The sequence below is a fragment of the Plecotus auritus genome (assembly GCF_963455305.1).
Source record: "Plecotus auritus genome assembly, chromosome: 7".
Classification (NCBI taxonomy): Eukaryota; Metazoa; Chordata; class Mammalia; order Chiroptera; family Vespertilionidae; genus Plecotus; species Plecotus auritus.
This window is the reverse complement of record NC_137774.1, coordinates 69,617,213-69,635,801: the sequence shown is the minus strand read 5'-3', so window position 1 is coordinate 69,635,801 and position 18,589 is coordinate 69,617,213. Positions and strand designations below refer to the sequence as shown.

Below are 18,589 nucleotides of genomic sequence, written 5' to 3'. Positions count from 1 at the left end.
TCTGGGGGCGTGGGCGGGGAGTGGCCGGGGTGTGGGCGGGGCTCTGAGGGCAGGCGGGACCTGGAAAGAAGTGGTTCCGTGGCCCGAACGAAAAGTCCCAGGGTCGTGGGTCGCGAGGTGCGGGGACACGGGAGCTGGATCGGGGAGGGTCAGCGGCATCGGGGATGCGGACGGCGCGGCCCGACTTCAGGTCGGTTCCAGAGTGGGCGGGAGCGGGCTCACAACCGGGATCCACCCAGAACCCCTTGGCCATCGTACGTAGGGGGCTTCCGCGGAGGGGAGGTAGGGAATGGGTGTCTGCATGGAGGGTGGGGGGTGAGGGTGAACTCCACCCCTGCACCCAGAGCCCCCCCTTGCACCCGGCTGACCTGTGCCGCCCCCGGCTACGAGGGCCGTAGCAGCCCCTCTCCTTGACCCCCTCTCCAGTCAGGAAAAGGTTCTGGATCTGTTGGCAAGGGTCAGTGGGAGTGGGCTGGAGAGAAAGACTGTTTCTCCCAAGGCCTGGGTCTGGCCGGGACTGTGGGACTGCCCCACGTCCAAGCAACACTGGCTCCCCTCACCTTGACCACACTCCCATCCCAGTTGCCACTCTCCTACGTGGTTCAGGGGTGAGAGTAGTCAGGAGCCCAGTGGATGCAGGCACATAGTAGGTGCATGTGTTTGCCTGATATACAGTGTTTGTGGCTTCAGACCCAGAGCTCTGTAGAGCAGGGGTTGTCTACCCCAGTTGGGCATGACCCTGACATGGGCTGGTCACCCCATGAACCACATGCTTGCCCTACAGGCCCCACCATGGAGCCAGGCAGTGTGGAGAACCTGTCCATAGTGTACCAGAGCCGTGACTTTCTGGTGGTGAACAAGCACTGGGACGTGCGCATTGATAGCAAGATGTGGAGGGAAACTCTGACCCTCCAAAAGCAGCTGCGGCACCGCTTCCCTGAGCTGGCTGACCCCGACACCTGCTACGGGTTCAGGTACGTGGGAGTGCAGCACAGGGAGTCTGCAGTCTCCACTAGAGGGAAGTGGCTGCCCCTAACCCAGCCTCTCTGTCCCTTTGCTCTATGCCAGGTTCTGCCACCAGCTGGATTTCTCCACCAGCGGAGCACTCTGCGTGGCCCTAAACAAAGCAGCTGCAGGCAGTGCTTACAAGTGCTTCAAAGAGCGGCGGGTCACCAAGGCTTACCTGGCTCTGGTAAGGCCTGGCCAGGCCTGGGGCATGGGGACTCCAGTGCTCACCCCACGTCAGCAGGCCCTGAGTTTCAGGTGGGCTCCCCTGACCCGCAGGTTCGGGGGCACATCCAGGAGAGCCGGATAACCATCAGCTATGCCATCGGCAGGAACAGCACAGAGGGTCGGACCCACACCATGTGCATCGAGGGCACCCAGGGTACAGTGGGCAAGGAGGCAGGGGCCATGGGACATGTTTCATCTAAGGGGACATTGTGCTGAGGTGAACTGAGGCCCGGGGCTGACCCAGTCAACCCTCACAGCCTCTCTTCTTCCCCCCTGCCCAGGCTGTGAGAACCCGAAACCAAGCCTCACGGAGCTGGTGGTTCTAGAACATGGGCTCTATGCAGGTGACCCCGTCTCCAAAGTGCTGCTGCAGCCTCTCACAGGTACATTCAGGAGCGGGGCCAGGAAGCTCCCTAGGCTCCTCACTCCCCCCGACAGTGTCCTGCCCCCGGGGTGGTGGGTGCCTGGTGTCAGCATCTCCTCAAGCAGTGCACTGCAGTGTCCCCGGTAGATAGGAAAGGAAACTGAGGCACAGAGGCAGAGTAGCCTGACGGGGCCACCCCAAACATTGCTGGCAAAGCTGATTCTCTCCCACACACTTAACCCCGCAACCTGTGGCTCTTGCCCTAGAGGTGGTCTTGCTGGTCTGGATGTGAAGGCAGTGGGAAGGCTGGCCTGAGTTCGCCAATGGACCGAGTGCCACCCTGGCCCTGCCTTTGCCCAAGGTGACCCCAGAAGTTGACTTCCCTTCTAAGTTCTTATGTCCTCATCTGTAGCAGGAAGCAGGAAGGGTTATTGCATGTGCCACTGAGTTGGCAGCTGGGGACAGTGACGTGAACGGTGGGTGGTGATCATGGAGTGGCACCCCTGCCTCACTGGCCCTTTCTCCCCACACAGGCCGGACGCACCAGCTGCGTGTACACTGCAGTGCCCTCAGCCACCCCATTGTGGGGGACCTGACCTATGGGCAGGCCTCGGGCCAGGAGGACCAACCGTTCCGCATGATGTTGCATGCCTTCTACCTGCGGATACCCACCCAGGCTGAGTGTGTGGAAGCCTGTACACCAGACCCTTTCGTGCCCACCCTTGACGCCTGCTGGAGCCCTCATACCCTGGTACAGCCGCTGGACCAGCTTGTCCAAGTCCTGCGGGCTGCCCATGACCCTGAACCCCCAGAAGGGGGCCCTGGGCCCTGCAGCCCCTCCACGCACCTGCCCAGGCCAGGCCGGCCCCCACCGCCCCATCCCCCTGAGACAGAGGCTCAGCGGGCCTCATATCTTCAGTGGCTGTCAGAGTGGACACTGGAGCCAGACGACTGAGAGTGTGGGCCTGATGTTTGGGTGAAGACTGGAACCTCCAGGTGGATGGGGTCTGCGGGTCAGAACCCTAAGCTTATCCAGAGGCGGAAGTGTCCCAGCCACAGAGCGCTGAAACCCCACCCCAACTGTAGCAGCCAAACCTGAAGAGGGACGCACGTCCAGCAGGGGGAGCCAGGCAGCCACGATTATGGAGAATGAACTCAGGGTGGTAGGACCAGTCCCCCCAAAGGGAACCAAGGCCTGCCAATCCTCCCCAAGCACCTTTCTGCCTCCAGAGCTTTGCCCCCAGGGCCTGTTTCATAGACGTGCCCGTGCCCAGGGGTTGCCCGGGCCAGCCCTTGCTGGGCCCCTCGTCCACCCCCAGAGCACCTTGCTCCTTACTCTGTTCAGACCCTCTTGCCATCACCCCAGCTTGGCTGAGCCCTCTCCACCTGCAAACCCTGACTGGTCCCCTGCCTGGCCAGTCCTGCTTTGTGCCTTGGCTTCTGCCGAATTCTGCCCGTGGGTCTCCCACCTCCATCTACATCCTTATCATCACACATGGGGGTGGGTCGGGGCCATCCCTCCTGGCCTGATGTAAGTGCTCTGGAGGGGGCCTCCCACACAGCTCCTGGTTATCAGACCTTAGCCTAGGAGCAAGGGCAGCCCAGCTCCTGCCTCCTCTGTCCCCTACAACACACCCACATCATTCCAGCCACAACAGGGCTCCAGGACTTAGAATAAAGGCTCAGTGACTAACCCTGTGAACAGCCATGAATTACTCTGATGTGGGGGTTACAGGGGAGCCCAGACTCCTGCACCAGGTAGACCTCTGTCCCAAGCCCTCCTGCAGGACCCAGGACTGACCTCAAAGTCCTGGCTGCTGACCTGCACCCCTCTGCGGTGGGTACACTCCTGCCCTGATTGGGGGAAAGCTGGAGGATCCCTGGCCCTCCCAACTGAACACATGGGAGTATCCAACTAGTCTCACCAGGGCCCCTCATAGAGCTACTACCCATGGCCACCATCATACCGGCCTTAGGGCCTTCCATCGTGTCAATGCCATGGGAGGGCTGTTGCCTGGGCCACCAACCAGTCAGGTCACATGCCACGTCCCTGCACCCAGCTGGGCCAGAGCCCTCCTCTCACCAGTTGACACAGGTGGGCTGGACCTACCTGTGACCATGTCAGGGTCTCAGCTGGGATGGAGCCAGAAGCACCCACCATAGGGTCTCGGCAGAGGCCAGGTCCAGTCCCTGCTCCCTCCATTGGTTCCCTCATCTGTAACAGGAGGGGCTGGAGCAAACCAGAGGGGCCCACAGGATGCCCACAGTGGTAACCCAGACGGCCAGGTGGTTACTGTGGTGTACCCAGCATGACTGGCCAGGGTATGATGGGATAGCATCACCAGTTCCCATCCCAGCACACCTGCTTCCTTGTTTTCACACTTGCTGAACCTTCAACCCCAGGACGCATCACCTTGCTGAGCCCTGCCCCACCTTTCCCCTTCTGCCCCTGCCTCCACCCATACCCGCAGGCCCCCCAACAGCGCACACAGGTTTTCAGCCTGGCCACCAGGTCTGGTCATGCTTCCCACTCACTGCTCTGTGGCCACAGGCAAGTTGCTCAACCTCTCTGAGCCTGAGTTTCTTCCTCTGTGAAAGGCGCACGGAAGCTGTGCCATGAGCCAAGGCCGACACACTGAGGGAGGCAGTGCCGGAGAGCTGGGCAGGCCGTGGCTCTACAGCCCAGCTGGTGCTCTGTTGCTGTGCTTATTTGTCTGGCCTGGGCCTGGGGCTGCCCTGGAGGCTTAGCCTGCAGTGGGCAGGCCAGCAGGTGGTCTCCTGTACTCGCTGGCTGCTTCCTGCTCCCACCCACTCTGAACTGTGGGAGTCTCCCACCCCGGAAGCAAGAAGACCCCACCGCCTTATGACATCCCACTCCCCAAAAATCCCTCACTGTGTAGAGCCCTCAGCCAAAACCTGGACTCCCATGGGGCCTGTGCAGGAGCCAAGAGCGATCCCTCCAGCTGTCAGCCTCCAGGCTCGGGTCAGTGCCTCTGCTTGGCCATGACGCTGGCTGGTTGGGCACACGCGGCCCTGTAATGCAGATGGCGGTCATCAGGCAGCTGAACCCGGGCTGTAGGCAGGTCGGGAAGTCCCTCCGGTAGTCACCCCTCCTGTTCAGCCCTAGAGGTTGGCTTGGTGGACTGGCCCCAGAGCAGGTGTGGCACACTCTCCACCATCAAGGCTGCCCACCTGGTGCCCATGTGCCCTCGCTGCTCCTGGTACTCAGCTGTGTGTCTACTCCTGCCTGGCTCTGCTCCAGCACCCACAGAACAGAAACACTGCCACACACGTCACCAAACCTAGGCACCACATTGAGTCCACGTGTGCCTAATGTCCCTGCAGGGGACACACATGCACAGAGATGTGCATGCTCCCAGGCACACACATACAGGCACCTGTGTGCACACGCAGACACTGGCACACACAATGAAGGCAGAGATACCTGTGTATGAACACACATACCACCCTCGAGGCACGACCCCTCCATGGGAAGGGGTTACGCTGGGTAGCTGCCAACCATGTGCTCAACATCTCACTCTCCTGGGGCTGAGGAGCAGGTGCCACTGTGCTGGGGCCCCAGGGGCCAATATAGTAGCGTCACCTGGCACAGCTCCAGCCCCTCCCCTACACCGGCCTGGCGAGCGTCACTGCAGGAGCGGGTGGCTGCACAGACAGGGTGCTGGTGAGGCGTGGAGATGAGCAGGGACCCTGGCGCTCCAACCCTGCACCACCCCTGTGCCCCAGGGCTCAGCTGCAAGGACTGACATGCTCAGTGGGCTGGGACGGCTAGTGTCTGGCACCTGGTTACAACGCTCTGCATCCAACAGCCGATGCCTGGCTCCAGAGCACCACCCTCCACCAGAAGTTCTTTGTGCTCAGGTGAGGGGTAGGGGCCAGGGTGGGGGCCATCACCAGCTGGACCCACAGGACCAGGCTTCTAGTCTGGTATCTGCGGGCCTGGGCAGGTAGCTGAGCCTCCATTATGCCCCCCGCATGGGAAGTAACCTCCCTGTCTTGCTCCTGGTCCATGTGGAATGTGGAGGCCCACTAGCACCCCAAACTGTGAGACTGTGCAAGGCTGTGTCCAGGAGTGGGCATTGTGGGCCAGCCTCCCAGATGTCCATCACCTCCCAGGACCTGAGTCCCCAAGCTTCAGAGTTTTGGTCTCTACCATAGACAGGCCTGCCCAGGGCGGGGCGGGGGGGTGGGGGGACTGCACTGTGGGCTGTGTCTGTGACCAGGACTTAGGCCAGGGAAGGGTAGAGAGCTCTGGGCCGCCCAGATGTGGGAGTGAAGCCATGGCCACTCCGGGCAGGTTGGGAAGCCACCAGGTCTCCCCCAGCAACCTGTGGGGACTCGCCAGGACTGCTGCCCCCTCCCCTGTAACTGTCAAGAGATTTGTTCATTGGAGACACCACAACCCAAGCCATAGCCGGTGGGTCCCCTGAGCCCCAACTTGGATAAGAAAGGCCTGGCTCCCCCTAGAGCAGCTTCCTTTTGTTCCAAAGATGCTTGTTTGTGGGGTTGTACCCTTCCCCAAAGGCAGAGAGACACAGCTGCAGCCCGGCTCAGGCTGCATGCCCTGCAAGGCGCCCATCCTGTGTGACGCTGGACAGAAGCCCTTCTTGTCTGTGCCCCTCGGCCAAGGCTGGTGGGGGGAGACGGTGGGGCTGGCCTCATAACTTCCTGTCTCCTCTCCAGCTTGTCTTGGACCCGCTGCTTGAGACCCCAGCACCTTCCGTGCACCGTGCACAGCCATGGGCCCCAGAGCAGGTGTGCTGACGCCCCTCAGGGAAGGGGCTCCCGGGCAGCATGACTGCAGATGTGGAGAGTATTCACACTCCAACCACTGTGTCCTCCCAAGCCTGCAATCAAGGGCCCTGCCCAGGATGCCCCCACAGCCGGCTGGGGCTCAGGGAAGGGAAGGAGAAAGGCAGGCAGGGCACTGGGCCTGGGGGTCCTAGAGGGGACAATGAGAGGTCACGGCTAGAAGGGGCTCATTCCCTCTGTTTGGGGGTCTTGGGTCTCAAACTGTGAGGACAGAGCCACAAGGATAGAAAGTACAAGTGCATTGGTACACACAGTCCACACGTGTATATCTCATCACACATGTGTGAACATTGGCGGGCACATGTACAGTCCATCACATATATGTACACATGCTTCCATATAAAAAAATACACACGCCACCAGCTGCACATGGGTACACATCATCACACACATGTAAACTGCCATACCACCAGGTATGCATTGCATTGGGCATACATGCCACCATAGGCATGTATATGCCACCACACACATGTGCACATCACATGTACATGCCATTGGGAACACATGCATGCAGTGTCAGACAGACACATGGATAGTCAGACACACTCACCACGCTCAGGCCTAGGCTGCTACACACAGGTGATCAGGGCCACATGGCATCCGAGGTCTCCATGTTGGGGTCGTCACAGATCCACCCAGGACACAGGATCCCTGGGCCGACCGCGCTGGACCTCCCACACATGCTCCCCTCAGCAGGGCTCAGCCTTCCGAGGGCTAGAGGCTGCTTACGGCTATTCTGTTCCAGGCGTCCTGGTGAGCCGCGGCCTCGTCCTCTGCATGTGGCTCACTACTCACTGCGCTGGTCCCCACACTGAGGCCTTCTCCCAGGAAGGGCAGGATGCCAGCAGGGCCGACCTGTGGGCCAGGTGAGTGCCCTCCCCTCCTGCAGCTGATCCCCTGGCAGGCCTGGAGGAGGGGGTGGGTGAAAGGAGGGACCACCTCCAGGGGCTGCAGACGATGACCAGGCATGGCTATGGCAGGGCCCCCGACTTCTGGCTCTGAACCGGGGACCTGGCCATCACCCACCCAGGTCCAGGTCACTCATCCACCTTGCCCTCAAATGGCCCAGAGTTCAGTGTCCTACATCATAGTAAGGCGCCCAGGCCATCAAAACTGGCTGCGGCCAGGGTCCCTCCTGAGCCCCGCACTACTCCCACTGCTCCCCTCGGCCTGGCAGGTGGTCACTGCTCATCCTGCGTCCTCATACTTCCTTCCTTCTACCCCGAGGCTTTGCTGCCCCCTCAGGCCCCAAACAGACCCTGCATTGTTTCTGCGCACTTTCGGGGGGGGGGGGGGGTTCGCACTTAGGCTTGGCTGTCCTCTCCTTCCCTGGGGAGTTGGAGGTCATTGATTAGCCATCAATTGATCAATCAGTTGACTGACCAGACAAGGCTGGAGGCCCAGTTGGACCACTGGACCCAGGTTAAAGCCCCAGAGATCCCTTCCTGGCACACGAATTTTATTATTCACACCATGAGGAAGGCTCCGCCAGGAGAGGAACTGGCTGTGGTGGCCCAGCAGGTGCCCAGGCTACATCTCCTCCAAACCCTCAGCCATCGCTGGGACTGGCCTTGGGAGGAAGCAAAAACCCAGCATCTGGGCAGAGGCCTCCTCTGCTCACAGCTCAGAACCTGAACTGGGCGCTCACAGGAGGAGTTGGTGTTCCTTTGGTGTTGCGAGTCTAACCTCCATCCTGCATGTTGCCATCTGGGCTTCCCCTCCTGCCCCCACCTCCACCCTCACCACCTGCCTCCTTCTGCTCAGTGCCAACACCTCCCTCCTACAAGGCTTCCGGTGCCAGGCAGCCAGCCAGCTGTCCCGGGACCAGCTTTCAGCTCTGATCAGGAGGATGGCATCGCAGCAGGTGCTCCTCAAAGCCTGGCAGGTAAGAAGCTCTGGTTGGCATGGACTGGGGTGTCAAGGGCAAGAACAGGCTCCCAGGAGAAGGGCCCTGGAGATGGGTAGGAAGGGAGAGTGTCCCCAGCAGAGGACACAGGCCAGCAAGGGCCAGGACCATTCGGCTGGGACGGTCTCTATGACAACCTGCCAATTTCACAGCCACCTAAGAGGCATCTCTTAGGCTGACTCTGAGGTGACAGAAGCCTGCCCACTCCCAGTATGGCCCACTTTGGTCTGTTGCCAGGACTTCTTGGCCAGTTGCCCACAGACCTCAGCCTGTTTTTGGCTGGGTGAGGGCTTGTTCACCAGGCTGCGCTGGCCTCTTTCTGCCTCCTTCTGGCACATGCTGCCTCCTAGAGGTAGATCTTCCCTTGGGCCCTTGGGGTAGATCTTCCAGCCTTCTGGCCTTTCCCCTACCTGGGCCATGAGAGGGGGCTGGCTGAGCCCACCTCAACTCACAGCTCACCTAAGCATGGCTTGCCCTGAGTTGGAAGAAAGGAAGGAAGGATATCCATCATTCTCATTATAAAGTTAATATAAATCTACACTAATAAAAGAGAAACATGCAAATTGACCATCACTCCACTACACCCACAGCCAATCAGGAGTGAGTATGCAAATTAACCCAACGATGGCGGCGGCCACGGAGCTGGAGCGAGCAGGAGGCTTGGGTTTCCCCTGGCGATGGAGGAAGCCAAGCTTCCCGCCCACCCTGGCCGGCCCTGGCCTCCACTCAAGGCTACAAAGTTTCAATTATAGAAGATAAATAAATCCCAACTAGCAATAAATTTGAAACGACCTCAAAGGAGGCCAGGCCAGACAGGGAGTCAGGGCAGGGGTGGCATTGGGATGAGCCTCCATGGTGCAGTGGGTGGGGGTGGACAGGGCCTGAATACTAGCCTGGGGTTGGGGTGGGGGGACAATAATGTTCAAGCTGGGTTTGACCCATCTGAGGCCATTCTGATGTGGAGGTTGAGGCAGGCAGAGGAAGACATCAAGTCCAGGTGGCACAGAGCAGGCAGGGGGAGGAAGGAACTGGATGGATATGGGGCCAGACATAGGGGTCTTGGTCCCAAAGGGGCAGTGTGACATGGCAGAGAGGAAGGGGCTAGTGAGGGAGTGAGGCATCATTCGCCCTACCCAGCTCAGCTGCCTGGCCAACCTGGCCGCCCTGCATGGCCTCCAGAGTGACTTTTCGCTGCACCCACCTGACCTGTTGCTCTTCTACAAGTGAGTGTCCCCCCTCCCCACTCCCAGCCCCTCCCAACACCCAGCAGACTGAGCACCTGGGCCACCCCAGAGGACCCCTGGCTGGCCCCACCCTCCCAACCCCCACCTGCCTGCAGCCTAGGGCAAGTAAGGGAAGCTGACTGCCGGGCCTTCACCCGCCGTGCTGCCCAGGGGAACACTGAGCTGCTGGCCAACCTGCCTGACCAGAGGGCCACCCTGCAGCACTCCGCCTTGGCCTGCCTGGTAGGCCCTCGGGCGGGACAGGAAGGGCGGGACAGTGATGGGCCGGGCCCTCGCTGACCTGCTGTCCTGCAGGGGGTGTCCCACCCACCACGGCTCAGCGCCTCAGATCTGCTGCTCCTCGGGGTCCTGGTGTGCGACATGGAGGCATCCAGCATCATGGCCTCGGACCCCCACGTGCTGCAGAACCTGCAGTGCTGCCCCCGGCTGACCCCTGCCCAGCAGGCTGCTCTCAACACACTACTGACCAGTGGGAGGACCATGCTTGGGTGGGTGGGGCCCATCCCCTCTGTGAGGCCTTCCTCCTGGAGATGAGACAGGAGGCAGCCTGGGGTTTGGGCCCAAGAGTTCACTGAATTCCATAGTCCTGCTGATTTCCCTCTTCTAACTTTGCTCACAGCCTTTGGGGCATACAGGTTTGGGGGTGCTGCCAACACCCACTGGGCCCCTCAATCCCCTGCCCTGAAGCCTGGGTGGGAGAGTGTCTGGGCAGGCAAGGTGTCCCCAGCAGGGCAGGCCCTGAGAACTGAGCACTCAGGGACAGGCAGGCAGCCTTCAAGGGCTGGGGTGCTGCTCCAGACCCAGCACCCACTTCCCACACACCAGGACCCCTATCTCCTGGAACCTGGAGAGGCTGCAGGCTCTGGGACCGCTGGCCACCTACATCAGCTCCAGCCTGTGGATGCAGGTGCAGGAGGTAGGATGGTGCCCTGGGTCAGGGAATTGAACTGGCCCTAGACACAGAGAGGGCTGTCCAGCAGACCCTCTAGGCCTGAGGGTTGACCATACAGCCATCCAATGCCTGAGTGGTGTCCCCAGTTGCTGCCATCACAGAGTTTCTATCTGTGGGATGGGAGGAGGAACCAGGTGCCGGGAGTCTTCAGCACCCCCTGCCAGGCCGTGGGCCTGGACTTCTTTGGCAGCATGGTGGCTGCATGTCGGGCAGGGCGGCTCAGCCAGCGTGACACCAGGCGCTTTGTCACCAGCTTCCTTGAGGCCAAGGCCAAGGCCAAGTTGATGTCCTCACGACCCAAGCGGGGCACAGGTCAGTGTGGCCACTATGGCCTGGGGACACTGCTCTGGACTCCTGATCCTTGGGTGGGGGCACCCAATACACGGCCACACCTGCCGCCCAACCTCCTGAGCCTGTGTCCAGCATAGGCCAGTCAGAGGCAGTGAGGCTGGACTTCTGGGCCAGGGCTGGGTTGGAGGTCAAGGTCAGGCTTGACTTGGTCTACTCTGAGCCAAGTTCTTGGCTAGGGGTCAAGCTTGGGGAGAGAGCCCCGGGTAGGTCAGGGTTAGCAGTGAGGTGGAGCCTGCAGTCAACCCCACCCCCAGCCACAGGGCGACCCTGCATCCAAGGCAACATCACGGCGGCCACACTGCAGGATGACCTCTTCCTGGTACACTACGACTGCTCACAGCTCGAGTCTTGCCTGGGCAGCCGCGTGCTCAGGGCCAACCTGGACCCCTTGCTGCAGCACCCACTACCTGCTGAGTGTCAGCGTGTCGTCAAGGCCAAGTTGGCTCGGGTACACTGGAGATCGGGTGGAGGCAGGTGGGTGGTGGGCGCTAGGGGTGGGCCTGATCCTCTTGACTGCCTCAGATCTACCCAAGTGGCGTCCCAGAAGAGCAGCTTCGGCTCATCACTTCACTGGTCTACCTATACTCTGTCATGGAGATCAGCCAGTGGAACATCACATCTAGGGATACCGTCATGGCCCTGCTGGCCTCGGACGTGGCCCTGGAGAACCAGACGGAGGTGAGGGGAGGACGGGTGAGGGAGGGTGGTGAGGCTGGGAGTTGGGGGCACCCACTGACCCTGATGCCAGCAATCCCTGTCCCACTGACCCCAGCATTACCCCCAGGCCATCCTGCAGAAGTTCCTGGACCACAAAGGCAACATCACTAGCGCACTGCTTGTGGCCATTGGGGGCTCCCGCCTCTGCTGGATGAGCCCCCAGCAGATCCAGGCCATCCGGCCCTCGGAGTTCCGGTGAGCCCGACCAGCGACACGCTCGCTGCACCCTGGGTCAGCTCAACTCCTCACCAAGCAGAATTAGAGGGGGAGACTGAGGCTCAGGAGGGGTCTGGGCCAGGCCACCACAGGTGTGTTAGTTTCCTACAGCTGCCAAACTGAGTTCTTTAAAATTTATTTTGGTTAATCCTCACCCAAGGATACTATTCCATTGATTTTCAGAGAGAGTGGAAGGTAAAGAGGGAGAAGAAGGGAAGAGAGGGAGAGAGAGAGAGAGAGAGAGAGAGAGAGAGAGAGAGAAACATTAATGTGAGAGAGACATATCCATTGGTTGCCTCCTGCACTCGCCCCATAACCCAGGTATGTGCCCTTAACAAGGAATGGAATCAGCAACTCTTCGGTGCGCAGGCCAGTGCTCCAACCACTGAGCCACACCCACCAGAGCTCAAACTGAGTTTTAAGAGAACAGAGATGTATTCTCTCACAGTCTGGAGGCCAGGAGTCTGGAATTCAGAGGGCCAGGCTCCCCTCTGAAACTTCCTGCCTCCTCCAGCTTCTAGTGTTGCTGGCAATCCTTGGCCTTTCTTGGGTTATGACCTCATCACCCTATAATCATCGCGTGGCTGTCTCCCGCCCGTGTCTATGTCTAAATTTCGTTCTTTTATGACACCAGTCATTAGGTTTTAGGGCCCACCCTAATCCAGTAGGACATCATCTTACTTTGATTACATCTCTACATAGGAAAGAGCCTCTTTCCAAATAAGATCACATTCTGAGGTTTGGGGTGGACATAAATTCTGGGGAGACATGATCAGCCCAGTAGAGAGGGCAAAAGGATACCTGTGGTTTAGGGAGAGAGAGCCAGGCCCAGCCAACCCTAGGAGGAGGGGCTCCCAGCCTGCCCATCCGTCTCCCCTCCCCAGGCTGGCCGGGGCCCTGGATACCTCCTCCTGCCCTCAGAGCCGGAAGAACGAGCTCTTCTTCAAGGCCCGAGAGGCCTTCAGCAGCACCAGGATCACAGCTGCCTACTACGACTTCATCCGCCCCTTCCTCGGTGAGACCCCGCCCTGTGTGCAGACCCCTTCCTCCAGAAGCCCCACCGCCTTCTCACCACCTCCCTTCCTCAGGCGGTGCCCCCACAGAGGAGCTGCAGCGCCTGGCCCAGGCCAACATCTCCATGGACATCCACACCTTCACCAACCTGAACCCCCGCGTGCTGCAGGTGGGCCCTGGGGGCTGTCCCTGGGGGCGTGGGCAGGCTGACCAACCCAGGGAGTCCTAGGCCAAAGGCACCCCAGAGTGGGCCCCAGGTCAATTCTCCAGGCTGGTTCTGCCACATCTCACCCCTGCTCACTCCTTGGGTAAGCACTGCCCTGCCGGGTCTCCCCTTGGTCCTAAAGCTGGGCCCCTTTATGACTCTCGGTCCCTCCTCCCCTGGCACCCACTTCCCTTGAAGAACCTGAGTGTTGACAATGTGAGAACACTGCTGGGCCAGAACGTGGGGGACCTGCAGAAGGCACGCAGCCACCCAACCATCAGCTCCTGGCTCCGCAGCCTGAACAAGTCGGCCCTGGGTGAGCTGGGCCTGGACAGGGACCCCGCCAGCCCCACCAGCCCCACCAGGACTCACAACAACACCCCCTGGACATCCCATCTGACTTCCACATGGGAAGGGCCTGGGAAGGATGCCCCCACCTCAGGTACAGCCCCACATCCAGCCCTCCCCCTTGGCAGGCCTTCCCCTGCCTCTATTGGCCTTGTCTGCCCAGGGCCTCTATGGACCCCAAATTGCTACTTGTGCCCAATCTCATACTCTGTTGGCCAACAGTTTTTCCATTTGCCTCTCAATTGACATTTGGGTGACACTGGCTTCACCCTGTATCACCCACTGAGTTATCGCAGGATAAAATCACCTCCTCCAAAACCCACTGACCTGCATAAAGTAGAGGCCAAAACCCAGGGAGGGGGAAGCTTTGAGATCTTTGTTGGGGCCCAGAAGAGTGGCCACACATGGTCTTCCCTGCCCACAGGGATAGTGTGAGCCTGGAGCCCAGAGGGAGGGGCTGCCCAAGAGCCGCAGGATGGTCCTGGGTGTGGCTCCCAGCGAGGACTGATGGGTATTCTCTCCATGTTGCACCTACAGGCAGCCCACCAGCCCACCTGGGGTACCTGTCACTTGCTGTGGCCCTGCCCTCCAGCCTCCTGCGGCTGCTGTATTGGGGTGCCCTGGGGCCCTGTTGGGACTCACAATGTCCTCTGAAGACAGCGCTGTGCTGGTAGGTGGACTGGACGCCAGCCCAGGCTAAGGTGCAAGCCCCGGGCACGGAAAGCCTCGCCTAGGAGCCTGCAGGGCAGGAGCCTGCCCACACCCGGCTCCCAGGACCTGGAGCTGCACGGAGGGCCTGGGCAGAGCTGTGACGACTGGGTCACCAGCCCCTGCTGGCTGAGGGAGACATGCCCCCACTCTCTGGTCTTCAGGACAAAGAACTGGGGCTGGGGAGCAGGCTCCATGGCACTTAACTTCGCTGGATTTATGTCTTTCTTTTTTTACTTTGCTGACTTTAATAAAGGACAGGTGATCTTCCTGCGTATGTCCCTTTGCTCTGGCCCTGAGGAGGGGCACAGAGACCCTCTTAGCTATCTCCTGAGGAGTCACCAAGGCCACCCTGGGTTTGTTGGCCTTGCCTCAAGAGAGACGGGGCAATGGAACAGCGTCAGGAAAGCCCCAAATCCCCACCTCACACTCCCCTACTCCTCCTTGGAGTCCCTGCCCTGCTTCCCCTCCTTTCCAAGTACAAATAGAAGGGCTGCAACTCAGGGAGTCACATCCACAGGTTCCATCCTGCAGCCCCCCCTCTCCCCCGAGAACACCACAGCCAGTCAGCCCCTCCTCCTCAAAATACCATAGCCACGAGGGCCCAGGACACCACCGCTGTCAACCCCCACCCTGCCCCTCAGAACACCATCGCAGGAAGGGCCTCCCCCACTGTCCCCAGAGCACCACAGGTCACCTCTTTGGAGGGGGAGGGAGTTCTCTTTTATTGAGCTCCAACCCCCTGGGATGGAGCAGGGACCACCCAGGCCGCTCCCACCAGCAGGAATCTCCACAGCAGGGCCCCATTCAGCATCCAGAGCAGTGTGCTCACTTCAGCAGCAAAGCCAGGAGCAGAGTTGGGGTCACAGTGAACACAGATCCAGGTCCAAGGACGTGGGAGCCCCCCAAGAGGGCCTCTGCACAGAGAGGGAGTGACTCAGACCCTCCACCTCATCTGCCCCAGCCCTACCCACCGGCCTCCCCGCCCACCTCGAAAGTTGAGGTCTAGGACCAGGTAGCCGTTGGGGGTGCCACCGTGGAGCCCCAGCCCCAGGCTGTCCAGGTCGTTCTGCCGCTGCCGCAAGATCCAGTCCCGCACAGGGCTGTTCCCCTCCTCTGCCTTCAGGCCCTCCAGGTTTGGACCCAGAAGTTTTTGCACCTCGGCTATGGTCAGCGGCTGCCAGCGTCCCCAGGCGACCGTCAGGGTCTCCCCACCTCTGTCCAGAGGCTGCTGGACTCTGCTGTGTCCAAACCACCCCATGCTTCCCCAGACTCTGCCTCAGCACCTCCAGACTTTGGAGTTGGCCTTGGCTCAATAGCTGCCCCTCCCAAGACCCAACTCTCTCAGTGCCCCTGCCCTCGCAAGACCCCCCATCCAGGACAAGCCCTTCTCCGTGGTCCCTCCCTTCCCATGGCCCACCCTCCAATGGCCCCACCCCTCTGGTGGCCATACCAGCAAGGCCTCTTTCCTCAGCTTTTTGAATGTGGCCATGTCCATGCTTATGTTCTGCAGAATGAGAGCCCGCAAGTCCTCTGTGGAGGCCCCACCTGTGCCCAGGGAGAGGGGCCCTACGCATAAGACCTCACAACATTCCCCCCACTCTCACCCTCTGACCACAAGCAAGAAGAAGCCCCCTTCCTTTACTGGGACTCCCTTTTCCTACAGAATTTCTGGGAAAAGGCTGATTTGCCTGGTGACCACCTGAATCTCCCAGTCAGGGCAGAGGCTGGAGCTGGTCAAGTGCCTGAACAGGGGTCAGAACGCCTGTATATGCTTAGAGGGATGGAGGGCACCCTGACCCCTGGTCACACCACTAGGGGGAAGCCCAGGGAGGTGAGAAGCTGGCAGCACCGATGGGGACCTCAGGCATCCCCACCGCCACCCCATGTTCTCCTGGCTCACCCAGGAAGGGCTTGATCCTTGCAAAATACGCAGAACCGCTCATGTTCTGGAAAGCGATGTGGGCCTTGTGATAGAGAACATCCATCTGCAGTGGACGGCACGCATCCAGGTCCTGAGGCCTGACCACCCTGGGGAGGCAGTATGGGGCCAAGAAGTTAGCTTGGAGCACAGCACACCCTCCACACCAGCAGGCCCCAGGGACTCACCAAACAACATCTTGTTGCACGTAGCCCAGCTGCTCGGGACTGAGGGAGCAGAGGTAGGCAGGGTGAAAGCTGGCCAGCAAGTCCAGGGTGACCTTGTCCAACTGGCCCCCTCCCACCAGATAGCGGGCAATCAGGGCAGCCACCTGTGGGAGGATCCCAGTGAGATGCCTGGGGGCAGGAAGAGACATATCCTCTCAGGCCTGCACAACCCACCCACTGTGCTCCCCTCCCAATAGGTGGTCACCTGAGCATCCATTTTTCGCCCTGTGCTGATTTTAAGCAGAGATTTCACCGTCTCCAGGGATGTTACATTCCACTTATGGATGTCCTCGGGGGTGACCTCAAGGAAGAAGTAACTGAGGTGCTGGATCAGGGACTCGGGGTACCCCTGTGGGTAGACCTGCCCAGGAAATTGATCATGAGGGCCACAGCCAGTCCCAGGTGGTTGGAAAAGGCTTTGGCACCACAAGCAGGCGGGAACCCAAGTCAGGAACTACCTGGTCCAATTTGTGCTTCAAAATGTCAAGCTGCTGGTAGGTGAAGGGAATCGCATTCACCCGGTCCATATGCTCAGCCAGCAGGGCCCCATCCACACAGGCCTCCAGCTCCCGCTCCGTGTAGAAGACAAGGTTTTCATCCACCACATGGACCTCTTTCCCCAGGGGACAGGCCTTCTCTAAGGGGCAGGTAAGGGGTCAGGGGGCTGGGCTTTTCCAGTCAACCTCCTCTTCCTCCCACACCCACGCTGAGACCCTGGGCAACACATGACCCTCTCCAGGCCTCAGTTTAACCATTGGCTCAATGGGGAGATTCTGTCCATTCTCCAAAATTGTCACAATTGAACAAGCGGAGCAGCCAGAAAGGGCCACAGCACCAGCAGGTGAGCCCACATGCCAGCCCCCACCCACAGGTCTCCTGACCCTTGACGGGCTGGGCCCTGTGCTCACTCTCTGTGCCCTGCAGAGCCCTCGGGAGAATGATGTTCGGTTCAGACTGCTGCCAGGACAGGTCCTGGGAGATGCGTTGCAGCCATGGGGTCATGACACCCTGAGGACAGAGCAGGGATCTGGCTGAGCCACACAACCTAGCATCTAAGGACACCCGCCTAGGGCCAGAAAACCCTCCCCGGTATCCCCAGAGAGTCCTTACCTGTCCTGTGTCTGCAGTCTGGGCCCAGGAAAGTTGCACCCACCCTGCAGGGCAGGGACACAAGGTTCGAGGGGATGGCCGGGGGCTTCTGGGTGTGCCTGCTACAGGCCCTACCCTGGGAAGGAAGGAGGCAAAGCCATCCCTTCCCTGAACCCCAGCCCTGGATACACCCCACAGGTGTGGAAACGGAAGGTTAGGCTCCTGTACCCCATGAGGTCACAGCCACCACACCCCACCCCAGGCCAGGTCCAGCACCGCACCAGGGAGCCCAGGCCTCCCACATCCCCTTCCTGGGACACCACTGCTCAGTGCAGTCAGACACCTATCCCCCAAACACCCTCACTTTGGCCTGAGTCCCCATAACATCACCGCCCTGGTTCAGCCTCCAACCCCGTGGGGCACCACAGGAAGAGACATAGCTGACAGCCTGCCGGGAAGTCAGCACCGCTGAGATTCAGGACGCCGCCTGAACTCAGAACACTTGCTGAGATTTGAGACATCTGCCTGGGACCTGAGGCACCTGCCGAGGATGTGGGGGGCACTGTCCAGAGACTGGGGAGGAGGCATGCGACAGAGAGAGCCTTTCCTGAGATCCCGATCCCCTAAGAATCCTTGGCTGCCCTCCAGCGCTCTCCCATCTCAACCCTTTGTAGCAGCCCACCCCCAGTACTCACTGAGGCTGAGAAGCAGGAGCAGGAGGCCGTGGGCCGGGGTCCTGAGGAGCCCCAGGGTGGGTCGAGCACTCTGCAAGGCCATGGCCTGTGGAGGACAGACACTCTGATGTCCCCACCGCTCACCCACCCACAGCCAGTGAAGGGGTCTCAGAGCCCCTGGGGCTCCAGGTGGAACCTCTCCGGCCCCTGCAGCAATGTCTGGGCTGCCTCCGGGCCCACTCTAGGGACCAAGCAGTCACCTGGCCCGCCTGGCCCGCCCCTCTTCGAGAAACTGGCCCCTCCTGCCAGGGGTGTGGGGTCTGAGTCAACCCTTCCCCCAGCTGTAACCCTGCCTCCAGGGGCAGGCAAACAGCTGGCCCATCCTCCCTCCCTGCAGCGCAGGGCAGGCAGAAGGAGGCAGGGCAGCCTCTGGCTCAGGCTGGCCTCAGTTTCCCCATTTGCACCAGGGGAGCTAAGCAGTTCAGGACTGGGGGTCCTGCTGACTACCCCCTCAACCTGGGGCATGGCCATCTGCCCCCTCCACACCCTGCCACACCCACAGCCACAGGTGCTTGGCTTTGTGCAAA

At 60.4% G+C, this 18,589-nt stretch overlaps 3 protein-coding genes across 5 annotated transcripts; 2 read left to right on the top strand and 1 right to left on the bottom strand.

The window, feature by feature from the left end:
- The first annotated feature begins 36 nt into the window (after positions 1-36).
- On the top strand, positions 37-3,297 carry RPUSD1 (RNA pseudouridine synthase domain containing 1). Of its 3 annotated transcripts, none has more exons than XM_080678685.1 (6): positions 37-117; positions 785-974; positions 1,069-1,192; positions 1,285-1,387; positions 1,515-1,616; positions 2,131-3,297. In XM_080678685.1, exons 2-6 carry the CDS (start codon positions 793-795, stop codon positions 2,550-2,552), a joined length of 933 nt encoding a protein of 310 aa, XP_080534811.1. In that variant the 5' UTR covers positions 37-117; positions 785-792; the 3' UTR covers positions 2,553-3,297. The 3 variants fall into 3 exon arrangements, with proteins under 3 accessions (XP_080534811.1, XP_080534813.1, XP_080534812.1); XM_080678687.1 differs by having other exon boundaries at positions 50-190; XM_080678686.1 differs by having other exon boundaries at positions 59-254.
- Positions 3,298-5,430: 2,133 nt separating this feature from the next.
- Positions 5,431-14,057, top strand: LOC308253549 (mesothelin-like protein; the record flags this gene model as incomplete). The annotated part of the gene is given in 17 exon segments (XM_080679133.1): positions 5,431-5,479; positions 6,302-6,321; positions 6,325-6,373; positions 7,176-7,296; positions 8,195-8,315; positions 9,474-9,559; positions 9,676-9,802; positions 9,875-10,068; positions 10,406-10,496; positions 10,697-10,844; positions 11,138-11,331; positions 11,406-11,561; positions 11,668-11,795; positions 12,701-12,831; positions 12,905-12,999; positions 13,234-13,477; positions 13,921-14,057. Coding segments are annotated over 17 exon segments (2,091 nt in total).
- Positions 14,058-14,794: 737 nt separating this feature from the next.
- MSLN (mesothelin) lies at positions 14,795-18,296 on the bottom strand. Its single transcript, XM_080679223.1, has 11 exons — positions 18,263-18,296; positions 18,024-18,108; positions 17,350-17,393; positions 17,148-17,247; positions 16,698-16,876; positions 16,445-16,600; positions 16,201-16,343; positions 15,995-16,122; positions 15,545-15,639; positions 15,082-15,268; positions 14,795-15,008 (listed from the first exon to the last, which is right to left on the bottom strand). The coding sequence occupies exons 2-11, from the start codon at positions 18,103-18,105 to the stop codon at positions 14,920-14,922; spliced, it is 1,203 nt and encodes a 400-aa protein (XP_080535349.1). The 5' UTR covers positions 18,106-18,108; positions 18,263-18,296; the 3' UTR covers positions 14,795-14,919.
- Positions 18,297-18,589: the final 293 nt, after the last annotated feature.

Excerpts from the sequence above, each read along its gene's own strand:
- MSLN (XM_080679223.1), bottom strand. The coding sequence starts at position 18,105 with ATGGCCTTGCAGAGTGCTCGACCCACCCTGGGGCTCCTCAGGACCCCG. Across the intron at positions 17,394-18,023 it reads GCTCCTGCTTCTCAGCCTCA|GGTGGGTGCAACTTTCCTGG; the intron begins GTGAGTACTGGG and ends CCTGCCCTGCAG. Across the intron at positions 16,344-16,444 it reads GGCGAAAAATGGATGCTCAG|GTGGCTGCCCTGATTGCCCG; the intron begins GTGACCACCTAT and ends ATCCTCCCACAG.
- RPUSD1 (XM_080678685.1), top strand. The coding sequence starts at position 793 with ATGGAGCCAGGCAGTGTGGAGAACCTGTCCATAGTGTACCAGAGCCGT. Across the intron at positions 975-1,068 it reads GACACCTGCTACGGGTTCAG|GTTCTGCCACCAGCTGGATT; the intron begins GTACGTGGGAGT and ends GCTCTATGCCAG. Across the intron at positions 1,388-1,514 it reads GTGCATCGAGGGCACCCAGG|GCTGTGAGAACCCGAAACCA; the intron begins GTACAGTGGGCA and ends CCCCCTGCCCAG.